This window comes from Grus americana, chromosome 1 (assembly GCF_028858705.1).
Source record: "Grus americana isolate bGruAme1 chromosome 1, bGruAme1.mat, whole genome shotgun sequence".
NCBI classification, from domain to species: domain Eukaryota; kingdom Metazoa; phylum Chordata; class Aves; order Gruiformes; family Gruidae; genus Grus; species Grus americana.
In genome coordinates, this window is record NC_072852.1 from 87,822,265 (window position 1) to 87,841,616 (window position 19,352).

At 39.6% G+C, this 19,352-nt stretch overlaps 1 protein-coding gene across 2 annotated transcripts in view; it reads left to right on the plus strand.

Moving 5' to 3' along the window:
• Positions 1-19,352, plus strand: part of MAN1A2 (mannosidase alpha class 1A member 2) — a 163,621-nt gene that overhangs the window by 94,475 nt on the left and 49,794 nt on the right. For both annotated transcript variants that reach the window (XM_054813961.1, XM_054813962.1), the window contains exons 6-8: positions 7,621-7,715; positions 10,333-10,456; positions 10,865-10,958. In XM_054813961.1, coding sequence (XP_054669936.1) covers positions 7,621-7,715; positions 10,333-10,456; positions 10,865-10,958 — 313 coding nt within the window. The remainder of the gene's footprint in view (positions 1-7,620; positions 7,716-10,332; positions 10,457-10,864; positions 10,959-19,352) is intronic.

Sequence of the window (19,352 nt, forward strand, 5' to 3'; positions counted from 1 at the left end):
TTCTGTCATATGGAAAGTAACATAAATTCACAGAGCATCTCTTTGCAGGATAAGTCTTCTCTTGTTTAAAGACTTTCAGTCTTTTAGACATGCTAAGTGTTGTTCATCAAGTACTTTGGTAATCATTACAGCTCACCAAAGACAGCAAAAGTACCTTAGCTATGGTACTGTCTTTACAGTATCTGCTAATATTCATTCCTTCCTTGAATATCTGCTATGACTCAAGACCTACAGTGCTGAAGAGGTGCTGTTGTATCATGTAATTCTGCATCATTTCACCAGTATAGGTGGTGTAGTTTGTAGCTGCCTTGCTAAATCTCATATGAACATGGATTTACGTTCTCCAGGACCAATTCTACATGTGACGTACCTCTTCAATTATCAGTCTCAAACGTCTATAAAATGCAGCTGAAGTGTGCTCCCACTCTCCATTCATACTATGATAGCTGAAATGTTACCAGAATCTTACTGCATCTCCCTCATTTCATAAGATGCCTTTGTAATTAAATCCATGGAATTTATTAGAAGCAAATATGTAAAGAGAGAGTAATTTCTTCATTAATTGATAGCAGGATGGCCCCCACCTGCAGTGGGGAATGCCCTAGGAACACTGTAAAACCCAGGAGTTCCCAGTCTTGAAGGGGGAAAGTGTGTTGGAACTTCGAGCTATTCATCTGGCATGCAGACGACATCTTCCTGTGCATTAAAGCTTATATATAAATAAGCAATAAAACAGCAATGCTTATTAAGCTATTTTTTATTTCTTTTTTTTGGTGACAGTGCAGCTTATCTTGGTTTTCAGTGGTAAATCACACCACGAGCCTTTATCTCTGCTCATGCAGAAAGTCTTGTCTGACAAGTTGAGCTTTAAATGGGTGGTTAGCTACAAAAGGGCGGTGAAGAGTTCACTGCTGCACATTGAACTCTGAGGGTAGAAAGATAACTATTCTAGATTGGGCCAAGAAATACCAAATGTTTTCCTCAATGGTCTGAGTCCAGTATTGCTGTCAGATGCTCTGGGGTTTTAATCTGCATTCAGTAATTAAATAGGTCTACCTCGTCATCTTTGTGCTTAGTGTTCAAAGGAAATGTGTGCAGGATTTGGTAGTAATAGTAGTACTGACGGTGAAAGTACTAAATTTTTGTGAACTTGTGCAGTATATCTGTTTTGTCTGATGTTTTTTTCAAGGACCAAAAGTTATCAAACCTACAGAACCAGCCACATTGCATGATCATGGTTAACTCACTAGTTAATAACTATCAGATTAAGTAGAAGTCTGTTATTTATTACTGTTTAAGAAGAGTGACTCAGACTGATGTATGAACATAAATGAAAGAGATTCTTTATTTGTCTAAAACATCTATAATCCCCCTCAGAGTTAGGAACAGAGGCCATTTGAGGCTGTTTGCCATTCATAGTGCTGGAAGGGAACACCTAACAGCAGTATTAGCATAATATAGTCTTCTAAGACTCGCAGCTATGCATCTCAGCAGTCACTGGATATATCAATAAGGCTTTTGAAGAACCATCTTAATCTTTAAGGCCTTTTCTGCTGAATGTTTTGGCCTTACTTGGATTAACATGCTCAGGAGCAAGCTTTCATATTGTGGGGTGGGTGGCAGGTTCGATATGTTAAGCATCAATTTAATGGATGAAAATTATTCAGGCTCACAGCTGGTCTGCTGTACACACTAGTTTGTAGATACTGATTGATGTTTTCATCTTAATGAGGGATCCACTTAGCTGATTTGGGGTTGGGTTTTTTTTTTTTTGCTAATTTTCACTCTCCCCTTCAGCTTGATTTGTATTTGATGAGGGGGAGAAGTCCTTCCATTGCTTTACAACATTTGCAGAAAGAAGCATTAGCCTACCAATGGCCATGTAAATTGATGGATTTAGTGTATTAGATTTTGCCGTGTAAAATGGAAATACTTCTCCAAGTCTATGGTGGCTTTTGAAACTTTTCTGAAAAAATGTCCATATTTTGAGAATGGACATAACAGCTACCCTGGATTTAATACACATGTGTTAGGGTTTAACCCCAGCTGCTAACTAAGCACCACAGAACTGCTTGCTCACTCTCCCACCCGCAGTGGGATGGGGAGGAGAATGGAAAAAACCTCATGGATTGACATAAAGATAGTTTAATAGGATAAAAAAAGGAAGAGAATAATAATAATAATAATAATAATAATAATAATAATAATAATAATATAGAAAGCAAGTGATGCACAAATGCAATTGCTCACCACCTGTGGAAGACAACACCCGATGCCCAGCCTGTTTCCAAGCAGGGATCCCACTTCCCAGCTAGCTTCCCCAGTTCCATGCAGAGCATGATGCTATATGGTAGGGAATATCCCTTTGGCCAGTCTGAGTCAGCTGTCCTGGCTGTGCTCTCCCAGCTTCTGGAGCACCTGGCAGGGCCTGGGAAGCTGAAAAGTTCTTGACTTAGTGTAAGCACTACAACTACCCAGCAACAGCTGAAAACATCAGTGTATTATCAACATTATTCTTGTATTAAATCCAAAACACAGCACTACTAGCTACTAGAAAGAAAATTAACTCTATCGCAGCTGGAAAGTTTAGTTCTAGTTTATCTAGAAAAGTATTTCTGCATCTTAAAAGTAGGATGTCTTGCTAGAGCTGTTACAGAGTCTTTACTTCAAGAAGACTCAGATCTGCTACCTCCACATCCTAAGGCCACTACGTGTTAAATTCGTGTTAAAATACGTGGACAAGGGAAGAGCAACTGACATCATCTACCTGGACTTGTGCAAGGCATTTTGACACTGTCCTGCACGACATCCTTGTCTCTAAATTGGAGAGACATGGATTCGATGGATGGACTACTCAGTGGATAAGGAATTGACTGGATGGTCGCACTCAAAGAGTTGTGGTCAACGGCTCAATGTCCAAGTGGAGATCAGTGACGAGTGGCTTTCCTCAGGGATCAGTACTGGGACTGGCACTGTTCAACATCTTTGTCGGCGACATGGACAGTGAGATCGAGTGCACCCTCAGCAAGTTTGCTGATGACACCAAGCTGTGTGGTGTGGTCGACACGCTGGAGGGAAGGGATGCCATCCAGAGGGACCTTGACAGGCTGGAGAGGTGGGCCTATGCGAACCTCATGAAGTTCAACAAGGCCAAGTGCAAGGTCCTGCATGTGGGTTGGCGCAATCCCAAGCACAGCTATAGGCTGGGCAGGGAATGGATTGAAAGCAGCCCTGCGAAGAAGGACTGGGGGGTATTAACTGATGAGAAGCTCAACATGAGTCGGCAGTGTGCGCTTGCAGCCCAGAAAGCCAACCATGTCCTGGGCTGCATCAAAAGCAGTGTGACCAGCAGGTCGAGGGAGGGGATCCTGCCCCTCTACTCCGCTCTGGTGAGACCCCACCTGGAGTACTGCATCCAGCTCTGGGAGTTCCAGTACAGGAGAGACATGGAGCTGTTGGAGAGAGTCCAGAGGAGGCCATGAAGCTGTTCGGAGGGCTGGAGCACCTCTCCTGTGAGGACAGGCTGAGAGAGTTGGGGCTGTTCAGCCTGGAGAAGAGAAGGCTCCGGGGAGATCTGATTGCGGCCTTCCAGTACCTGAAGGGGGCCTACAGGAAAGATGGTGAGGGACTGTTTATCAGGGAGTGTAGTGACAGGACAAGGGGTAATGGGTTTAAGCTGAAGGAGGGTCGATTTAGATTAGGAGTTAAGAAGAAATTCTTTACTGTGAGAGTGGTGAGGCACTGGAACAGGTTGCCCAGAGAGGCTGTGGATGCCCCATCCCTGGAAATGTTCAAGGCCAGGTTGGATGGGGCTTTGGGCAATGTGGTCTAGTGGATGGTGTCCCGGCCCATGGCAGGGGGGTTGGAACTAGATGATCTTTGAGGTCCCTTCCAACCCAAACCATTCTATGATTCTATGATTCTATGAAATTCTGTAATTAATGTAAGTGTGAATGCATATTTGAAAAAAGATTGAGTTATCCTGCAAGAACAGCACTTCTTTGAGAGCTGTTGTCTTTGGGGTTTCTGTGACTCCCTCTCTGTTACAAGGTTGTATACTTTGGAGTTTGTGCTACCAAAGAAAGTTGGGGGTGGATGGTCTCCATGATTTATGCACTGATTACAAAGGTGCTGTGTGGGTGTACAGGGTAGGTACAAGGCTCTGAGAGAAACAAAATGCTTTCCTCTTACATGTATGGAATGTGCGCAAGCCATTTGATTAATTGGCAGTGTGGCTGGAAGAGTGGTAAGGAAGCTGCACAGCTCTCGGTTTTTCTTCTGTTCCCTGGCAGTCAAATCATGCCAGTCTTCGTAGTTGCAGATGTCGTAAAGTGCATTTTTAAAAGCTGTAGTGATGATTATGCAGCAGTCACAGTCGTGTTTCATTACTAGTTATCCTTATCACTTTTTCCTAATAACTAACTTTCCCTTGCTCCATTTTGTATTCTCCATGTCCAGGGAAAAAATCATTATTCCTTTTCCTTGTATAGCCTTTTATATACTGAAAAGTCATTATCTTGTTCTTTCTTGAACATCTTTTCTCTGGACTAAATAACCCAAATTCTTTTACAGTTTCCTAATGAGCTCTGTTTTCAAGGAATCCATTTCGGTTTTGTTGTTCTTGCCTCTGTGTTTCTTGAAATGCATTGCCTGTCAAGAGGGAACTGCCGAGGCTGAAATAGAATCTATCAGTTCAACCTGTTTTTAAAATAAAAAAATGCTTACTATATAAGTAACCATGTTGTCTGATGCCAGCACATTATTTAAAAGATAGAGCCTGAGGCATTTACTGTTGCTCTTATAGTAAGTCTGAAACTTTAATTAGGTCAGCAGTGCACTCTGGTCACCTCTGCAGTCTCTCATAAAAGGCATCAGCATCTCATCCACCACCACTTGTTCTGTTTCTTTCTTTTCCCTGCATCTCTCCAAATACACTCTTTTGGTCAATTTGCTTGGATAAAAACTTGTGCAGCTGTGTCTCAGTTCTCGCTCCAGTCTGCATAGGTAAATGCTGTATTAAGCACTGCGTGGTTTTGTTATCCAGAAGCAGTGGTCAGATAGGGCTGAGATGGCAGTAATAGAAAGTAAAGGCACATCTTCAGCCAATTTGAAGTGGTTCCTTGGATTTAGACTTAGATGAGATGGATATAGAGAGGTAGAGTTTTACTTCTGATGCTATATCAGTGGTACGTAGAGTCCTCAACCCAGCAGAGGTGACAAGAGGGCGCCTCTAATCACAGCAGGTTTTCACAGGTACTGCTAGCATGGACAGTTGGACTAGATGATCGTTGTAGGACCTTTCCAACTGAAATAGTCTACTCTATTCTAACATGGTTGTCTCAACTAGCAGTTACTGCTGCTGCCCTGATGCTCTGGTTTGCTCGTGTGCTGAAACGGCTGGTACAGTGATTGCCTTGCTTTAACTGTCATTGTCTAGATTCATGCATGTATTTAGATCAGCTCAACTTTTACTTCATACACTCTTACTAAAAACTGCTTCCAATACTATAGTTTGTTCCCCAAATCATCATAGTACATTTCAAATTGATTAAAAGCTGGATAGTGGTACGTAAATAGTTAGCCATTAAGAATGTTCTTCTAGTCAGGATGTTTCTAGGGATGCTCTCCCACTGAATATTCTTACACTAATGTTTCAATATCTTTTATTAATGAATAACACAATAATGCATAGCGTTTTCAGAGAGCGCAGGATCCAAAAGGTGAAGCTAAACAAATTCATGCCACAAATGTCTTTCCAAACTATGTACCATTTAACTGGAAGTCATCATTCTGTTCTGGATTAGGTGTTGAAGCTTGTCTGTGCTGTAGAGGAACTCCCTTTAGATGATACCCTATGGGTAGTTCTGTCTGGTCTTGACCCATCTGCTACTTAAAATTCTAAAAGTTCAGCATGAATTTTTGCCATGTATTTATAGATGCAAATCAGGCAGCTTATATGTAACTGGGCCAAGATAGAGCTTTTAATTCTCTTCAGGGTTTCTTTTTCCCCAGTTACCATATACTCCACCTGCATTATACCTCTTATACTATGCATTCCTATTTTGACTTGGTCCTTTATTCAAGGTCAGAGTGTTATCTGAATTTTACTGCTAAATTTCTGCATATTTTCTCAAAGACTGTCTTTTGTCAGTATCTTTGCTAAAAATCATTCAAGCCGTATTGCCTCTGATATTTCACAATTCTATCATCATATTCTGAGATATCCTCTTTTTCAGTTTAGATATATCCCATCTTACAATTCATTTAGAGTACCTCTGTAAAAGTTCTTTTTCCTGCCTCATTGCTTTCAGATCCACCTCCATCTCTCCATACTCCACTGCATCAAATACAATTAGATGTCATCTTTAATATTCTTTTCTGGTTTATTTCATGTCTCACTAGTCATCTCCTCAAATATTAAGATATTGATCTTTTCCCACCTTCATGTGAAAAATGAGGATGTTCCTGATTGCTTATTTTTCAGCTACTTTTCAGCTTGCTTCTCCAGTGAGCATCTCTTCTGTTTTTCTCCCATAGACTTTTCAAAAGGGAGAAATCCTTTTTATAACTGTAACAGAGCTGTCTTGTCATCCTTCTTAAAGCTCTTATTCTCGATTACAGAGTATTGGTCATGTGGTTGATAATGTTTCTATGGTATGTACATGTTACATCAGGGTTTTTGGGGTACGGTAGCTCTTTCTGTTATGTGTTTGTGCAGTGCTTCAAACTTATGAATAATGTTATCTCCAAATTAAAAAGATAACTTTTGCAGAAATGTAGTGAATACTGACAATAAGTTAATTAAAATGTATTCTGGCAACTAGCTGGTAAAAAACAGTTTTATGTCATGGGGATCTACCAAATACGCCTTCTTGGAAAAGATACTTCCTATAAGCTTAGAAGGAACTTTATCCCAGTTGCTCATTTAACTAATAAACATTAGGCTCTGAACAAGGCTATTACAGATTTATGTTCCAAGAGTAAGTAGGAACAACACTAGAAATGAAAGAGATTTCATCCTGTCAGTAATTTCTATGAGTAATCAGACTTGGGAGGGAAGATTAAGCCTATAATTATTTTTCTTATGCATTATCAATGAAGGAAAAGCTACAGGAAACTGTGTATATATGGTTTTGATTAGGTAACGTTCATAAAAGAATAGGAACTTGTCTGCACTCTCTCTATATGTCATTAAAAAGAGATCGGAAGTTCATAGAAGTTAAAATACTTATGTGTGGGATGGAGGAGTTGTCTTTTGATTTTTAGCTACAAAATATAAAGTATGGTTTAAAGACTGCTTTAGAAAGCACTTGAAATTCCTAATATTGATGGAGGGAGGTGGGAGGAGAATTGATACTCTTCTTTAACAGGAACCTAAGCATCCTTGTTGGAGAGTATGGAAGGAAAGAAATGAAAATGACAAGTTTTCTTTTCATGTTCAAATCTTAATGAAATTTATAAAGTGAACAAGTAAAAACTAAATGATAAGTTAATATATTTTTTGCAATGTAAAGCTTTTTTAATACAAAGAGGTGGGTGGGGCAAGGAAATTTCAGTCTTTATAGTTCTTGGAGATAAATCAGACTTTGTAACTGTTTGCAATTGATCCTACTATCTTAGGTTTTCAAGATCAAAGCTGTGCAACTGGCAGGAAAACTTCTTCCAGCCTTCAACACACCTACGGGTATACCATGGGCAATGGTGAATCTGAAAAGGTAATGAATTTTCTTTTGTGGGGAAGTGTGTTCCTCCCCTTCCCTCAAAATTAGTAATGGGATATGTCAGGTTTTCTTAGTAGTGGAACTGTAGAATATGCAGACAAATTGGCATTCCTGGCACTTTAGAATAATTTTAATAGAGTTCAGCACATTCTACCTCATTAACTGCAATAAATTGTGACCATGATTTTTTTTTTCCTCCTGATTCTGCAATAAGAATTCAATATGCCAGTGGAACATATCCAGTGTATTATGCCATGTATTTTCCTAGAGCTTAATCATTGATTCTTTAGTCTTTAGAGAACCTATTAAAAACCAAAATTGTTTGCAGGCCATGGTTGAACTTACTGGGTTTTATGTACTGCCTGAGCTGTATGTTACCTTTAGAAACCTCACAATGTTTGAGAAGATGATGGGACTCTGAAGATTTTAATTAATTTTGCAGTTCACCTTAGGTTTAAAGGCTAGTGTGCTGAACTCCAGTATGGTCCATGGAAATGGAGAGGCTCCTGTAGATGGCTATTCAGGTCAGACACTGAACTTAGATTGTCTGCATTGCCTTGTGGAAGAGAATTGCCTTGTCTAATTTATCATGTATTGCTTGTTCCATGGTGGGATTTCTCTCAGATTTTGAGAGAGCGTTTTTGATGCAAAGCATTTTTTAAATTTTTATTATGTTCTTAAACAGTAGCTGAATTGGGATGTATGTCTAGATTGTGTGTACGCTTAAGCAATTCAGGACAGTAAATAGCAGAGAGCTTTTGAACTGTTTTAAATTGTTTTCCTTTTAGGAAAGATATTTGTTGTGCTTTGTTAGACTGTGAAGAAGTTTAGGACTACTTTGAGAGCATGTGATCCTTTTTGTGATCAGGAAATTATCCTCACTTTGCTGTCAGTTCTCAAGTGCACACCACAGAGCTGTGGTTTGCCCTTCTGTTGGCGCAGGGCCTCACCACCCTTGCCTGGTCTTCTCTGCTTTGCCTGTGCTGCATTTTCCCCATTTTTTGGACCTGTGTACAATTAATGTCATTGGGTTAAATTTCCATACACGCTTTCTGTGCAGCATTATGGTTTACTCAGTCTTGTGTTCTTTCAGCAGTTTTGTATGGCTTGAAATTTCTCTGTGCATAAGTTCTTTTTATTTTTGCTTTGTTTAGCCCAGTCTTGCACCATGATTCCAGTATGTTTGAATGGCCCAGGTGGCCGTACTCCTCAGGCAGCACAGGCAACTGGTTCCTTGGCTTGAGCAACATAGATGGTGAGGTTTAAGAAGCTGCAAGCAGTAGATGCATGGATACTTATCAGTATAACACGTAGGTTGGGCATTAGAGCACGGTCAGGAAAGCAGGACCAGGGAGGAGGATTTGCAGTAGGCGGAGGGGAAAGGATTGGAGTGCCAGAAATTTCTTGCGTGCTGGTGGTGTTTATGCGTTTACTGTGTCAGTGTGTACAGAACCAGCCAGCATCACAGCAGAAAATAGTGGCTGGCATGCCAGGGAGCAGTAACAGTAGCAGGCGTATATGAGAACACTTATCATGAAGCTGACATGCAGTAAAAGATGGGACCTGAAAGAAGTATTTGGAAAATTACTGACTTGTGTTTTATTAGCTTTTGTATTCATAATGAAACACTTAATTTTCTCTTTTTATTAGCACTGTACCAAAAAACCCCTGAGACAAGCTATGATTTTGGGTCTCTACACTCTGTAAACAGTGGTTACTGTATTTTAAAAGGTGTCGTTCTGTCTCAGGTGGAGCTACAAATACTGCTCCATTACTGACGTTTTTCCTTTACATTTCCTCTTTCTAATTTCTAATTTAAAAAATAAGAAGACACTCCTAATTGATTGTAGTCTTACTAAAAAGTGAAATCTTTTATGATAGGAAGTAGAAGTAATCTCCAGGAGAATGTCGTTAACTTCAGAAATTAAAAGACCCGATCCTGAAAGGTGGTGAAAACTCCCAAATTAGATTAAACCAGAGGTAATTTAGGAGTTATGGCTTAGCAAGATGGTATCTCTTAGAGTGCAAAAGATAGGAGATCTATGATACTTCCTGTTGATTCTTTATGTGAGCCTGAGGAACTCATACTATTCTGCCTACAGTAAACATACTGTTTTCCTATGTAGATACAGATGGGGCCCACTCCCATCCTACCGGAGTGTCTAAATACTGAGTTGAAGCACATCCCACACAAGTAAAGGGAATACAGCAGATGTTTGGCAGAACGAGGAAGTGAATGCTGCCACCTTTGGAACTATGCTCGTCTCGTCCGATAATTGCTTTTGATTCTTGTTCTTAGGAACATACAGTGAATAAACAACAATTGAGGTTGGGCCCAGTGTGAAGTCATTTTATTTCTGTTGACATCAAGATATTGCATCTTTTAATCACAAGACTTTTTGTTGATGAGGTTATGGTATCTTTTTTCCAAAAAGGCCCAACCGATGAACCAATCGATAAATCCAACCACAACTCCTGTAGTCTTAAGTAAAGGTTAATATTTTGCTGTTACTTGTTTAATTTGTTGCGCTGGTTGTTACTAGTGCTGTGCACAGTAATTCTGAATTTTTTGTTGTTTTCTCCCTTTTTATGCATATTTGTTGGAATTCAGCGGTGTGGGTCGAAACTGGGGCTGGGCTTCTGCTGGCAGCAGCATCCTCGCTGAGTTTGGTACTCTGCACATGGAATTTGTCCACCTCAGCTATTTGACAGGGGACCCTGTATACTACAACAAGGTGGGTCTCAAATTCAGTTTTTTATCATATGAGTGTCTTTTATACTGTTCCATCATACATTGCATTAAAGGGGAAGTACTTTTGATATTGAATTCTTGGTAGCAGGTAAATTCTTTCATATTTATATTTCTGTTACCAAATAGGTGACTTCTTCAAGTAGAAATTTATGACAACCCAAATTTTCTTATTTGTTTCAGCATACATTTAAAAATCACAATTTTTAAACATGTTTATGTGGGCAGTCCTTTAAAAACAAAAACATACTAATCTGAAGGAAACCCTCAAGAAAGCTTCTGGATTCAGATTAAGAAAATTTACTACTAAAAAAGAAAAAAAGATTAGATTTAACTATGTGCAGAAAGCAGATGAACATTGTTAGTGGTGATTCTGATTCTTGATTTAATTTAGGTCATGCACATTCGGAAGTTACTTCAAAAAATGGATCGTCCTAATGGACTTTATCCAAATTATTTGAATCCAAGAACAGGCCGTTGGGGTCAGCGTAAGTATTCTTATTTTATTTATTCCTAATTAAAGCTCTACTTCTTACTTTGTTGCCAAGTTGGAGATCAGAAAAATTATTCTGTGGGGTATGAACAGCATTGCTTGAAAATATGCAATGTAGAAGGATTACTTAGACTTGAGATCTCCTGAAACCAATTTTTGTCTGTTGCTCTCTCTGAAGTCATGCAGCTCGATTTTTATGGTACTTTCTGAAAGCAGCTTCCTACCAATCTGATGCTTATCCTTACTTTTATCAGTCAATAAAATCTTCAGTAATAAAGAATGAGGCTGAAAATAGTTTCCTCATTTTGCTTTTGTTCCTGGTTTTGTTCTGGAAACCATCTGGTAAGTGGAAGGTAACGTAGAAATACTGCATATTTGTGGTGGTTAAATTTCAGCTCCTTCACTTGGCGTTAGGAACTGACATGTAAAAACATAATTCTTCTACTTAGTGGCATGTGAAATAATATGATGAACCTCCCTATAGATCCTGCTGGTATCAATGTGTCTCATTTGAAAAAAAAAAGGCTTTGGAAGGAAACAAAAAAAAAGGTTTTCTTGCTGACAAGGTAAGTAGAGAGATAAAGCACAAAGACAGAGACACAAATATGATTCCTTTTCTTGAAGTGGTTCTTCCAAGAAAAGTCGAGTGGTTTAGTCCTTTCATAGCAGGTGTGATAAAATAGAATCTTCAAAGTTTCTGTTCCTATTTCTTTTATGAATGCAAGTTTATTCAGAAAAAACAAGCATGATCTATTTCTGTCCTGTTTGACATCACTGACAGCTTTTGGGAATTTCAATGGTTGTCTGTAAATATCCAGCAGAACATGTTCTGGCTTGCAAACTGAGAATGTGCTTATAACTTTGAGTCTGGTATATGAGGGAAATGAATGCAGCTGTCATTGCAGTGACTGTGAAAAGAGTTGTCTAATCCCATCGTTAAGGCCAAAATTCTCTCCAAACTGTCTAGTATCTTTGAGAGAATAGTGACACCTTCTGAGACAGACACATGGATTGATGAGATAAATTCTTCAGACAAATTTAGGTTTAACAATGCATTCAGAAAAAAGAACGTGAGCAAATACAAGTATTCACCTACTATTTATTCAAAGACAATTTTATGTTGTTCTGAAATAACTTTTTCTATTGCTTTTTTCTATTCCTAACCAATTGCTCCTGCTACTTTTATCAAAATTAGTCTAATGTGGCATATCACCAGGATTCTTTAGGGGCTTTTCGTCAGTTGTAGTAATAATGCTCAGAATTAGCAGCTCTTGGGAAGAAAATCATCTTGGTCACTGAGAATAAACATACAGTGAAAATTTTAACTTTGCAGAAGTTTGATGCAGCTCAAACATACTTTTTAAGCGAATTTTGAAAGATAATACATTTGGGACTAAAGTTTAGGATTACAGGCCGAGACTTAAGTTCTCAGGATAAAAAGAAATACTACTTTCTAGAGCCTTTAATTTTGCTGTGCTGCTCATTAGCCACAAACTTATTTCCTCAAATTTGGTGGGGAATTTTTGTTGGGTTTTTTTTTTGGTTGGGTTTTTTTGTTTGTTTGGGTTTTTAGCAAATAAGCTTCAAAATGCAGATACAGATGTTCTGGTAGTGTTTCTAAGATTTCCCCAATGCAACAAGTGTTTGTAAACCTATCTTGTAAAGTTTTGTGGGGACAAGATAGCAAGAATTCATAATTCTGTTTTTCCTTCCACAAACCAGGATAGAATGATGATAAACTGTCTTTGTTGTATCCCTGATAGATCTATTTGCAGGAATTTAAGAAGTTACAGGAAAGGTGCACATGCACTGAAACACTATGAGCTGAAATAGCTGAGGCTTAGGCAGGAATTTTTCTTGATTTTCCTGCAGAGCTTGTATCCTGCATCACAGAAGTTGGTTAAATAAGGGTGATGCCTTCACACACTACATCTCAGTTCACTAGAGGACTTGTGTCAGAGTCCACAACACTGTTACTTTGAGTTGCTTTGTTGGTATTAAGGGCAGGCAATGCTTTTATGTCCTCCTCAGAAGGTAATTTCAAAGAGCATTGTGTTTGGCTTGTTATATTCTTTAGTACTGGAAAGACTGAGACAATGGAAAGAGTACCAAAGCATAACTTTTCTTCTTTCAGCTTCTGGGAAAGCTGCCCTTTTCGTCTTTGCTGTGACCTTTAGTTTGATGCATACTATCCTTGTACAAAGTAGTTTCTCCAGATAGTTTCTGAGAATTATGTCAGAACTCTTTATTTGCCTAGATACATGTAACTGTTGACTCTGACCTTTCTGAGTTGTTTTTTTTTCTTTTTTTTTTTTCTTCCTTTGAACTTTTCTCTCCTCAGACTTTTTGGGTTTTCTGTTAATCTGTACAGTGTTCCAACTAAGTCATGAGGAATTGAAATAGGCAAAATAAATCTACATAAATACACTATTGAAGAAATACAGGAGTTAGCTGCAATATAGCATCATTGTAGTGGTGGGTTTATTTTCTATTTCTATACCCATCATTCTAGCGCTGGGTGTATTCTACTGGAGGGTACCTTTATTGAAAGTAATGAAAATATTAGTGATGTGCACGTAGCAGTCAGACTAATTAATGTTATTACTACCAGTTGATTATCGAGAGAGTATTAAACAAAATATATAATGGAAGAATTAATATAGGTCAGGTTTTCTATAGTAGTTATGTTTTGTCTTTACTTTTTAATTTCTTTATTAAAAGAAAAAATTATATGATTTGAATAGAAGAAAAAAGATATGCTTCTGTGTTGTTTTTCTGTTTAATTTTATTCTAACAGACTGATAGGTAAACCTGAATACTTAAAGAAAATTCTTATTGTGACACAGATTTGTGGAAGAAAAGAGAAGCCTCAAACATTTTCTGTGACTTTGGTGTGACCCCATAGGACTGCAAGCAGGACGTATCTCAATTTACAACAAGAAAATACCCTATACCATGATACACTATTTTGATACCTTCTCAGAGGTATTTGCACAAGGAGCCTGGGCACATCCTCATTTTCTATTTTAACCAAAAAAACCCACAAGGATTGCATCCATTTTATTTGACTTGCAATCTCAAGTATTAAATGTTAGCATGAGCAACAAATGTGCCTTTGAAATACCCCATTTAGAAATCTTTCCTTCCTTTTTCCTCTTTGCTCCAGAGATACAGCAGCATAAATCACTGCACACATCAGTAACTTCTTAGCACATGTAAGGTAGTATTGGGTCTGGCTGGGATGGAGATAGTTTTCCCCATAGCAGCCCTCATAGAGCTCTGCTGCGTATTGGTAGCCAGCATGGTGCTGGTAAAACACCAGTGTTGTGGCTGCTGCTGAGCAGTGCTGGCGCAGCATCAAGGATGTCTCTCCAACATTGCCCCCTCACTAGTAGGCTGAGGGTGGGCAAGATGTTGGGAGGGGCACAGCCAGGACAGCTGGCCCAAACTGAGCAATGGGATATTCCATACCATATGACATCTGCTCAGCAACAAAAGCTAAGAGAAAGGAGGAGGAAGCGGGGGTATTCGTTATTTACGATGTTTGTCTTTGGGAGCAACCTGTACATGTACTGAAGCCCTGCTTCCCAGGAGGTGGCCAGACATCAGCTGCTGGTGGAATTAGAGAATAAATCTTTTATTTTTCCTTTGCTTCTGCATGCACCCTTTGCTTTTGCTTTATTAAAGTGTCTTTCTCTTAACCCATGAGTTTTTTCCCCTTCTTATTTTCTCCCCCCTGTGCTGCTGAGGAGGAGGGGAGTGGTAGAAGGGCTTGGTGGGCACCTGGCCTCCAGCCTGGGTCAACCCACCACAAAGGTCTCACAGCATACTGCCTTCCTTTTTTTGAATCTCCGATTTTGTGGAATCTAAACGTCATGTTGTCCATCAGAACTTTATATGAACTGGATATAATTCACAAATATAAAGCTTGTATCTCAGCTGCTGATGTTGGAAAATTAGAGTAATAAAACTCAGTGCTAGGTGTTATGGAAAGGGAAGGTGATACTTATTTGTTTACAGAGTTGTTAAGTCAGCTGATTTTTACCTACTCTCATTTTCTCAAGTTTAATTCACTCATACTTACAGGTACCAAGATATGTCCAAGTTGTCTGGAGTCAGAGAAAAAGGGACACTGCTATCCAGTCCTCTTCACATATCTAGGGTTCTTGAATGATGATGATGAGCTAGTTTTTGTACAGATCTTTCAGTCTGTTAGGGATCAGCAATTGTTATGGGGTTTTCTGTGCCTCAGAATATTTCTGTCATTAGCCTCCATAGATCTTAGGCCACGTCGCTGCATCTCGTCTGTTTTTTCTCATTTAAATGTATGCATGAAATATATGTACATGATCTGTTCTTTTCTTGGGTTAGGGGAAGGGGAATGGTGTATGTAATGTGCTGCAACCTTGTCGCCATCCTTCTGATGTTAGGATGCGGGTCTGATGAGTCATTTCTGCTGTGGTTTGATTTATCAGAGTGCAGGCCTTCTGATCTCAATATAAACAGAATGTTCTGCAATTCCATTGCTGGGGAATGATATTCTGGGGACGGTGCCCTGAGACACGCAGACCATACTGTTTGTTCATTGTTCTGCTGTTTCTGCTGGAGCTTACAAAGACGTGTTTTCATTCAAAGTAGTCACTGTTTCTGTTACAAATACCTAAAAAGGTATAATCAGTAAAGTAACTTACCAGCGAAATAGTAATTATGGTTTCATTAAGAAGGATTTGACCATTGCTTCCAAGTTCTTAACAAGTTATAGAGATGAGTAGAGTCATATAGCTTGACATAAGTCTAGTCTATAGCCATGTCTTTGTAATGTTTACATTTTTATGAATATAAATTTCTGTGTGCATGTATTGCATTTGACGTAGCACTTGAAGAAGGGTTCTGGTGACAGATTACCTTCTTTCTCTTTCTGCCTGCCTCACGAAGCAGCGGCAGCCAGGGTCGGGAGCCGCAGCAGGCCGAGCTGCACAGGGACTGCCATTCCATCCCATCATTTTTTTCCATTTGAATGCCATAAACCCCAGTCCTAAAAACTGGCAGGTTCATGGCTTACTGGTCACTGCTAAATCTCCATGCTTCACAGTGGAAACACTTCCTAATACGGCTGTACACGACTGGACCCTTACTGCTCAGTAGTGGCAATCAAGTTCATTATACCCAGGAGGAAGAAAATGATGTTGTGTAGGCTAAATATTTGTGTTTAAGCTTGTAATATGCAGGTATTATTACAGCATGAGTGACATGACAGACAGCTTTTTAATGGGTTCAGCTCAGGATTTGTCAGCTCACTGGGGCTTTTGCTAGAAGGCAGAACTATAAGGCCCACAGGAATGTTGACAGATTCAATTTTTACTTACGGACTAAGGTGATGGTCCAGTAGGAACAAGTGATTTACAATACTTCTGCCTTGGGGTTTGAGTTTCTGTGAGACTGAAAGGAAAAGAGCTGGCAAGAAGCATTTTCTAACCTCTCACATTAACCTACAGTTAACTTTGGTAGCTTTTCATTTCACTTGGTGAGTGGTTGGTTTGGTGTAAGCATCAGAACTTTGAATTTAGGTTTTCAAAAACAGTGACAGTGCTTTCTAGAGAAGCCTGCTAAGCTAACAATTAGAATTTTGATTAAAAGCAAGAGATTTCAGAATTACGGAAATTAATTTGTACTGAAGAAAAAAGATTGTTATAAAAAAGAAAATATGTTGAGAAAATGTAATTCTAATTTGCATTTGCAAGTAGGTGAGATGAGAATATCAACTAGAACAGTAATAACAAAGAAAATGCCAGTCTGCACATTATTGCCAAGTCAGGACATGCCACTTCTGTTTGCACATTTCTGTAAATTGGGCATACTTCCTTTCTGCTTTACAATACCGAGAATAAATTATTGCATTTCATCTGGTTCCAACATTTCTTGGAAGTAATAATGTTATTAAAGAGGAACTCAAATCTCTCTGGCTTCAAATCTCACTTCCTGCACCTGGGCTACCTCTGGAGTTACCTGGGTTGGTTATGTAAGAAGGTTGGGTCAGTTTAACTAAAATCAGGGTTTAGACTACATATGGCTTCCATATGCAAGAAAATAAGCAGAAATATCTATTCTATGTTAGTCTTACATGTTTATTACCCCTTAATGATATGTGAGCACATTAACAAGTTACTGTAAAGTAAGCTAGTATGTGAATTTACGATGCATGAGCTGAGCATTGCTATTAGGAATGTAATAGCAGATACTGAAATTACTATCACTGAATGCTTGATGTGATGAACATTCAGACTGCAGTCTGTTCTACAGTGCTTTGTTCATGTCCCCTTAATGACAGCAAGCCCCTTCAGTCAGATTTGCAAGTGGACTAAGTTAAAAGCCCTATGAGGGGAACTCTGTTAGCACGTTTACAAGGACTCACCAACAATGTGATATGGGTCGACATGTGTATTTAATGCACTAAATTTAAATACTGTCTTTCACATACAAAGTGATGATTATTCTCTAAAGACAAATAAGAGGATTCACACAGGTATTTAGCCTGCCTTGTTACACACACAGTGCCTTAGCACCTTTTGGTGATATTCTCACTTTCTTGCAGTTCCCTGCACCTGTTACTACAGAGTAAGTAGAGCTCATTCAGGTGGCTGAATGGGAGAAATTTATATCCTCTGTTTCCCAGTTGCTTGTGCTGCAGACTAGCCTTTAAATAAATCAAAGCAAATACCTTTGTGGATGTGCATATTTCAGTTTCTTCAGGTGGTCTTTCATTTTCAACAATATATGCTTAAATTAAACCAAACCAAGCACTTTTAATTTTAAAATACTATTTAGAGAAGGCTTCCATGGATTTAACTCAACTGGATTAGATTTACACTGCCGGTAAAATGGTGCAATTTTCACATGTAGGAAAAACCAATAAAAACAATTTTAAATTACTGTCATTAAATCAGTGCAAATACTGAGCGAATATTCCTAATTTTTTATGCCTGCCCGTACAGCTTTTTTTAGGCTAATGCTGTTGGGCTGAGCTAGGTAATTAACTGAACTGCTTAATTTAAACTCTTACAGGTAACAGACAAACCATAAGTAATACACCCTATCTATTTTCGTTTGTGATATGACATTGTATTAAATGCATAGCACCATCTGGCTATATTTATTGTCTGTATTTAAAGGAAAACTGAAAATAAATTTGATCTAAATGTTTGTAATGCACTTTGTTAAAGATGTTAAGAAAACCACTGCCTCCAGCAGACTCCAAGACCTGGGGAATCCTCCTTCCCAGCTATTGAAGACCAGTCAAGTACAGGTTTCTCCATCCCAGTCCAATGGATGTGGCTGCTGCTGTCCCATTTGCAGGTTTGGCCAGTAGCGAGGGTAAGGACGTATCCTAGAGAGGTGCACACTTACACTAAGAGGACACTAATGCGGCTGCCCACACGGACTGCCACTGACAGCACTGCCGTTGTAGCACCCACACGTAGTACTGCCACAACTCATGTAAAACATACGTACAGGTAGCCAGGTCTTGCTCCTCCTCCTGATGTTCACTGTCAGATAGACGCGTGCATTCACACAGTCTTTGCAAGTGCCCTCATACTACAAGCAAAGGCTCTCGGTCTGCCTAATACCTGTGCTTGAACCCTGGATCCGTTACGCAGCCATCAGCTCAGAGCTTGGGTCTTTTCAGATGCAGGTTTCCTACTCACCAGCTTGTCCAGCTTGAAGTTTGCTAATGAATTCCACATGCACCCAGGATTAAATTCAGTGGGAAAAACAAACGCACATGGGGGTTTCCAGTTGCTGGCACGTAAACCTAGGGTCTTGTGACCCACTGTCCTTTGTCCAGCCACTGCCACCCTCCTGGGCCCTGTGACCTGCTGCCCCTTTGTCCAGTTGCTGGCACTCTGACCTTGCAACATGCATCCCAATCCCTCCAGCTACTGGCACCCAGACCTTCCTTGCATGCCAGACTCTCCAGGTGCTGTCACAGACCTGCAGGCTCTGTGACCCATGGCCTCTTCTCCAGCTGCTGATGTTTACACCTTGCAGCACTTGTGCATAGGATAGTGAGTGGGATTACGTGCAAAATAAAGGATGTAAGAAGATAAGGCAGACCGTGCTGGTAGGGAGCAGGACTCGGACAAGGGTGGTGATCTGCAGCCTGTTTATGTGTGGCCAGGCCCTTTTAAGCCACTTCCTCTCCATTTTTCCCTTGCTTATTCCTCCCCGATCCACCCTGATCCTTCCCTTTCCATCCCTTTGGTCCTAAACAGCCCATCATAAGTTTTATCTAAAGCCACGGGCCCTTTTCTTCTGTCCCATAAATAAATTTTGCGCAGTCCTGCAAGTCCCCTCAAATATCTCATAATGGTGTTGACAGTCATGTTTCCTC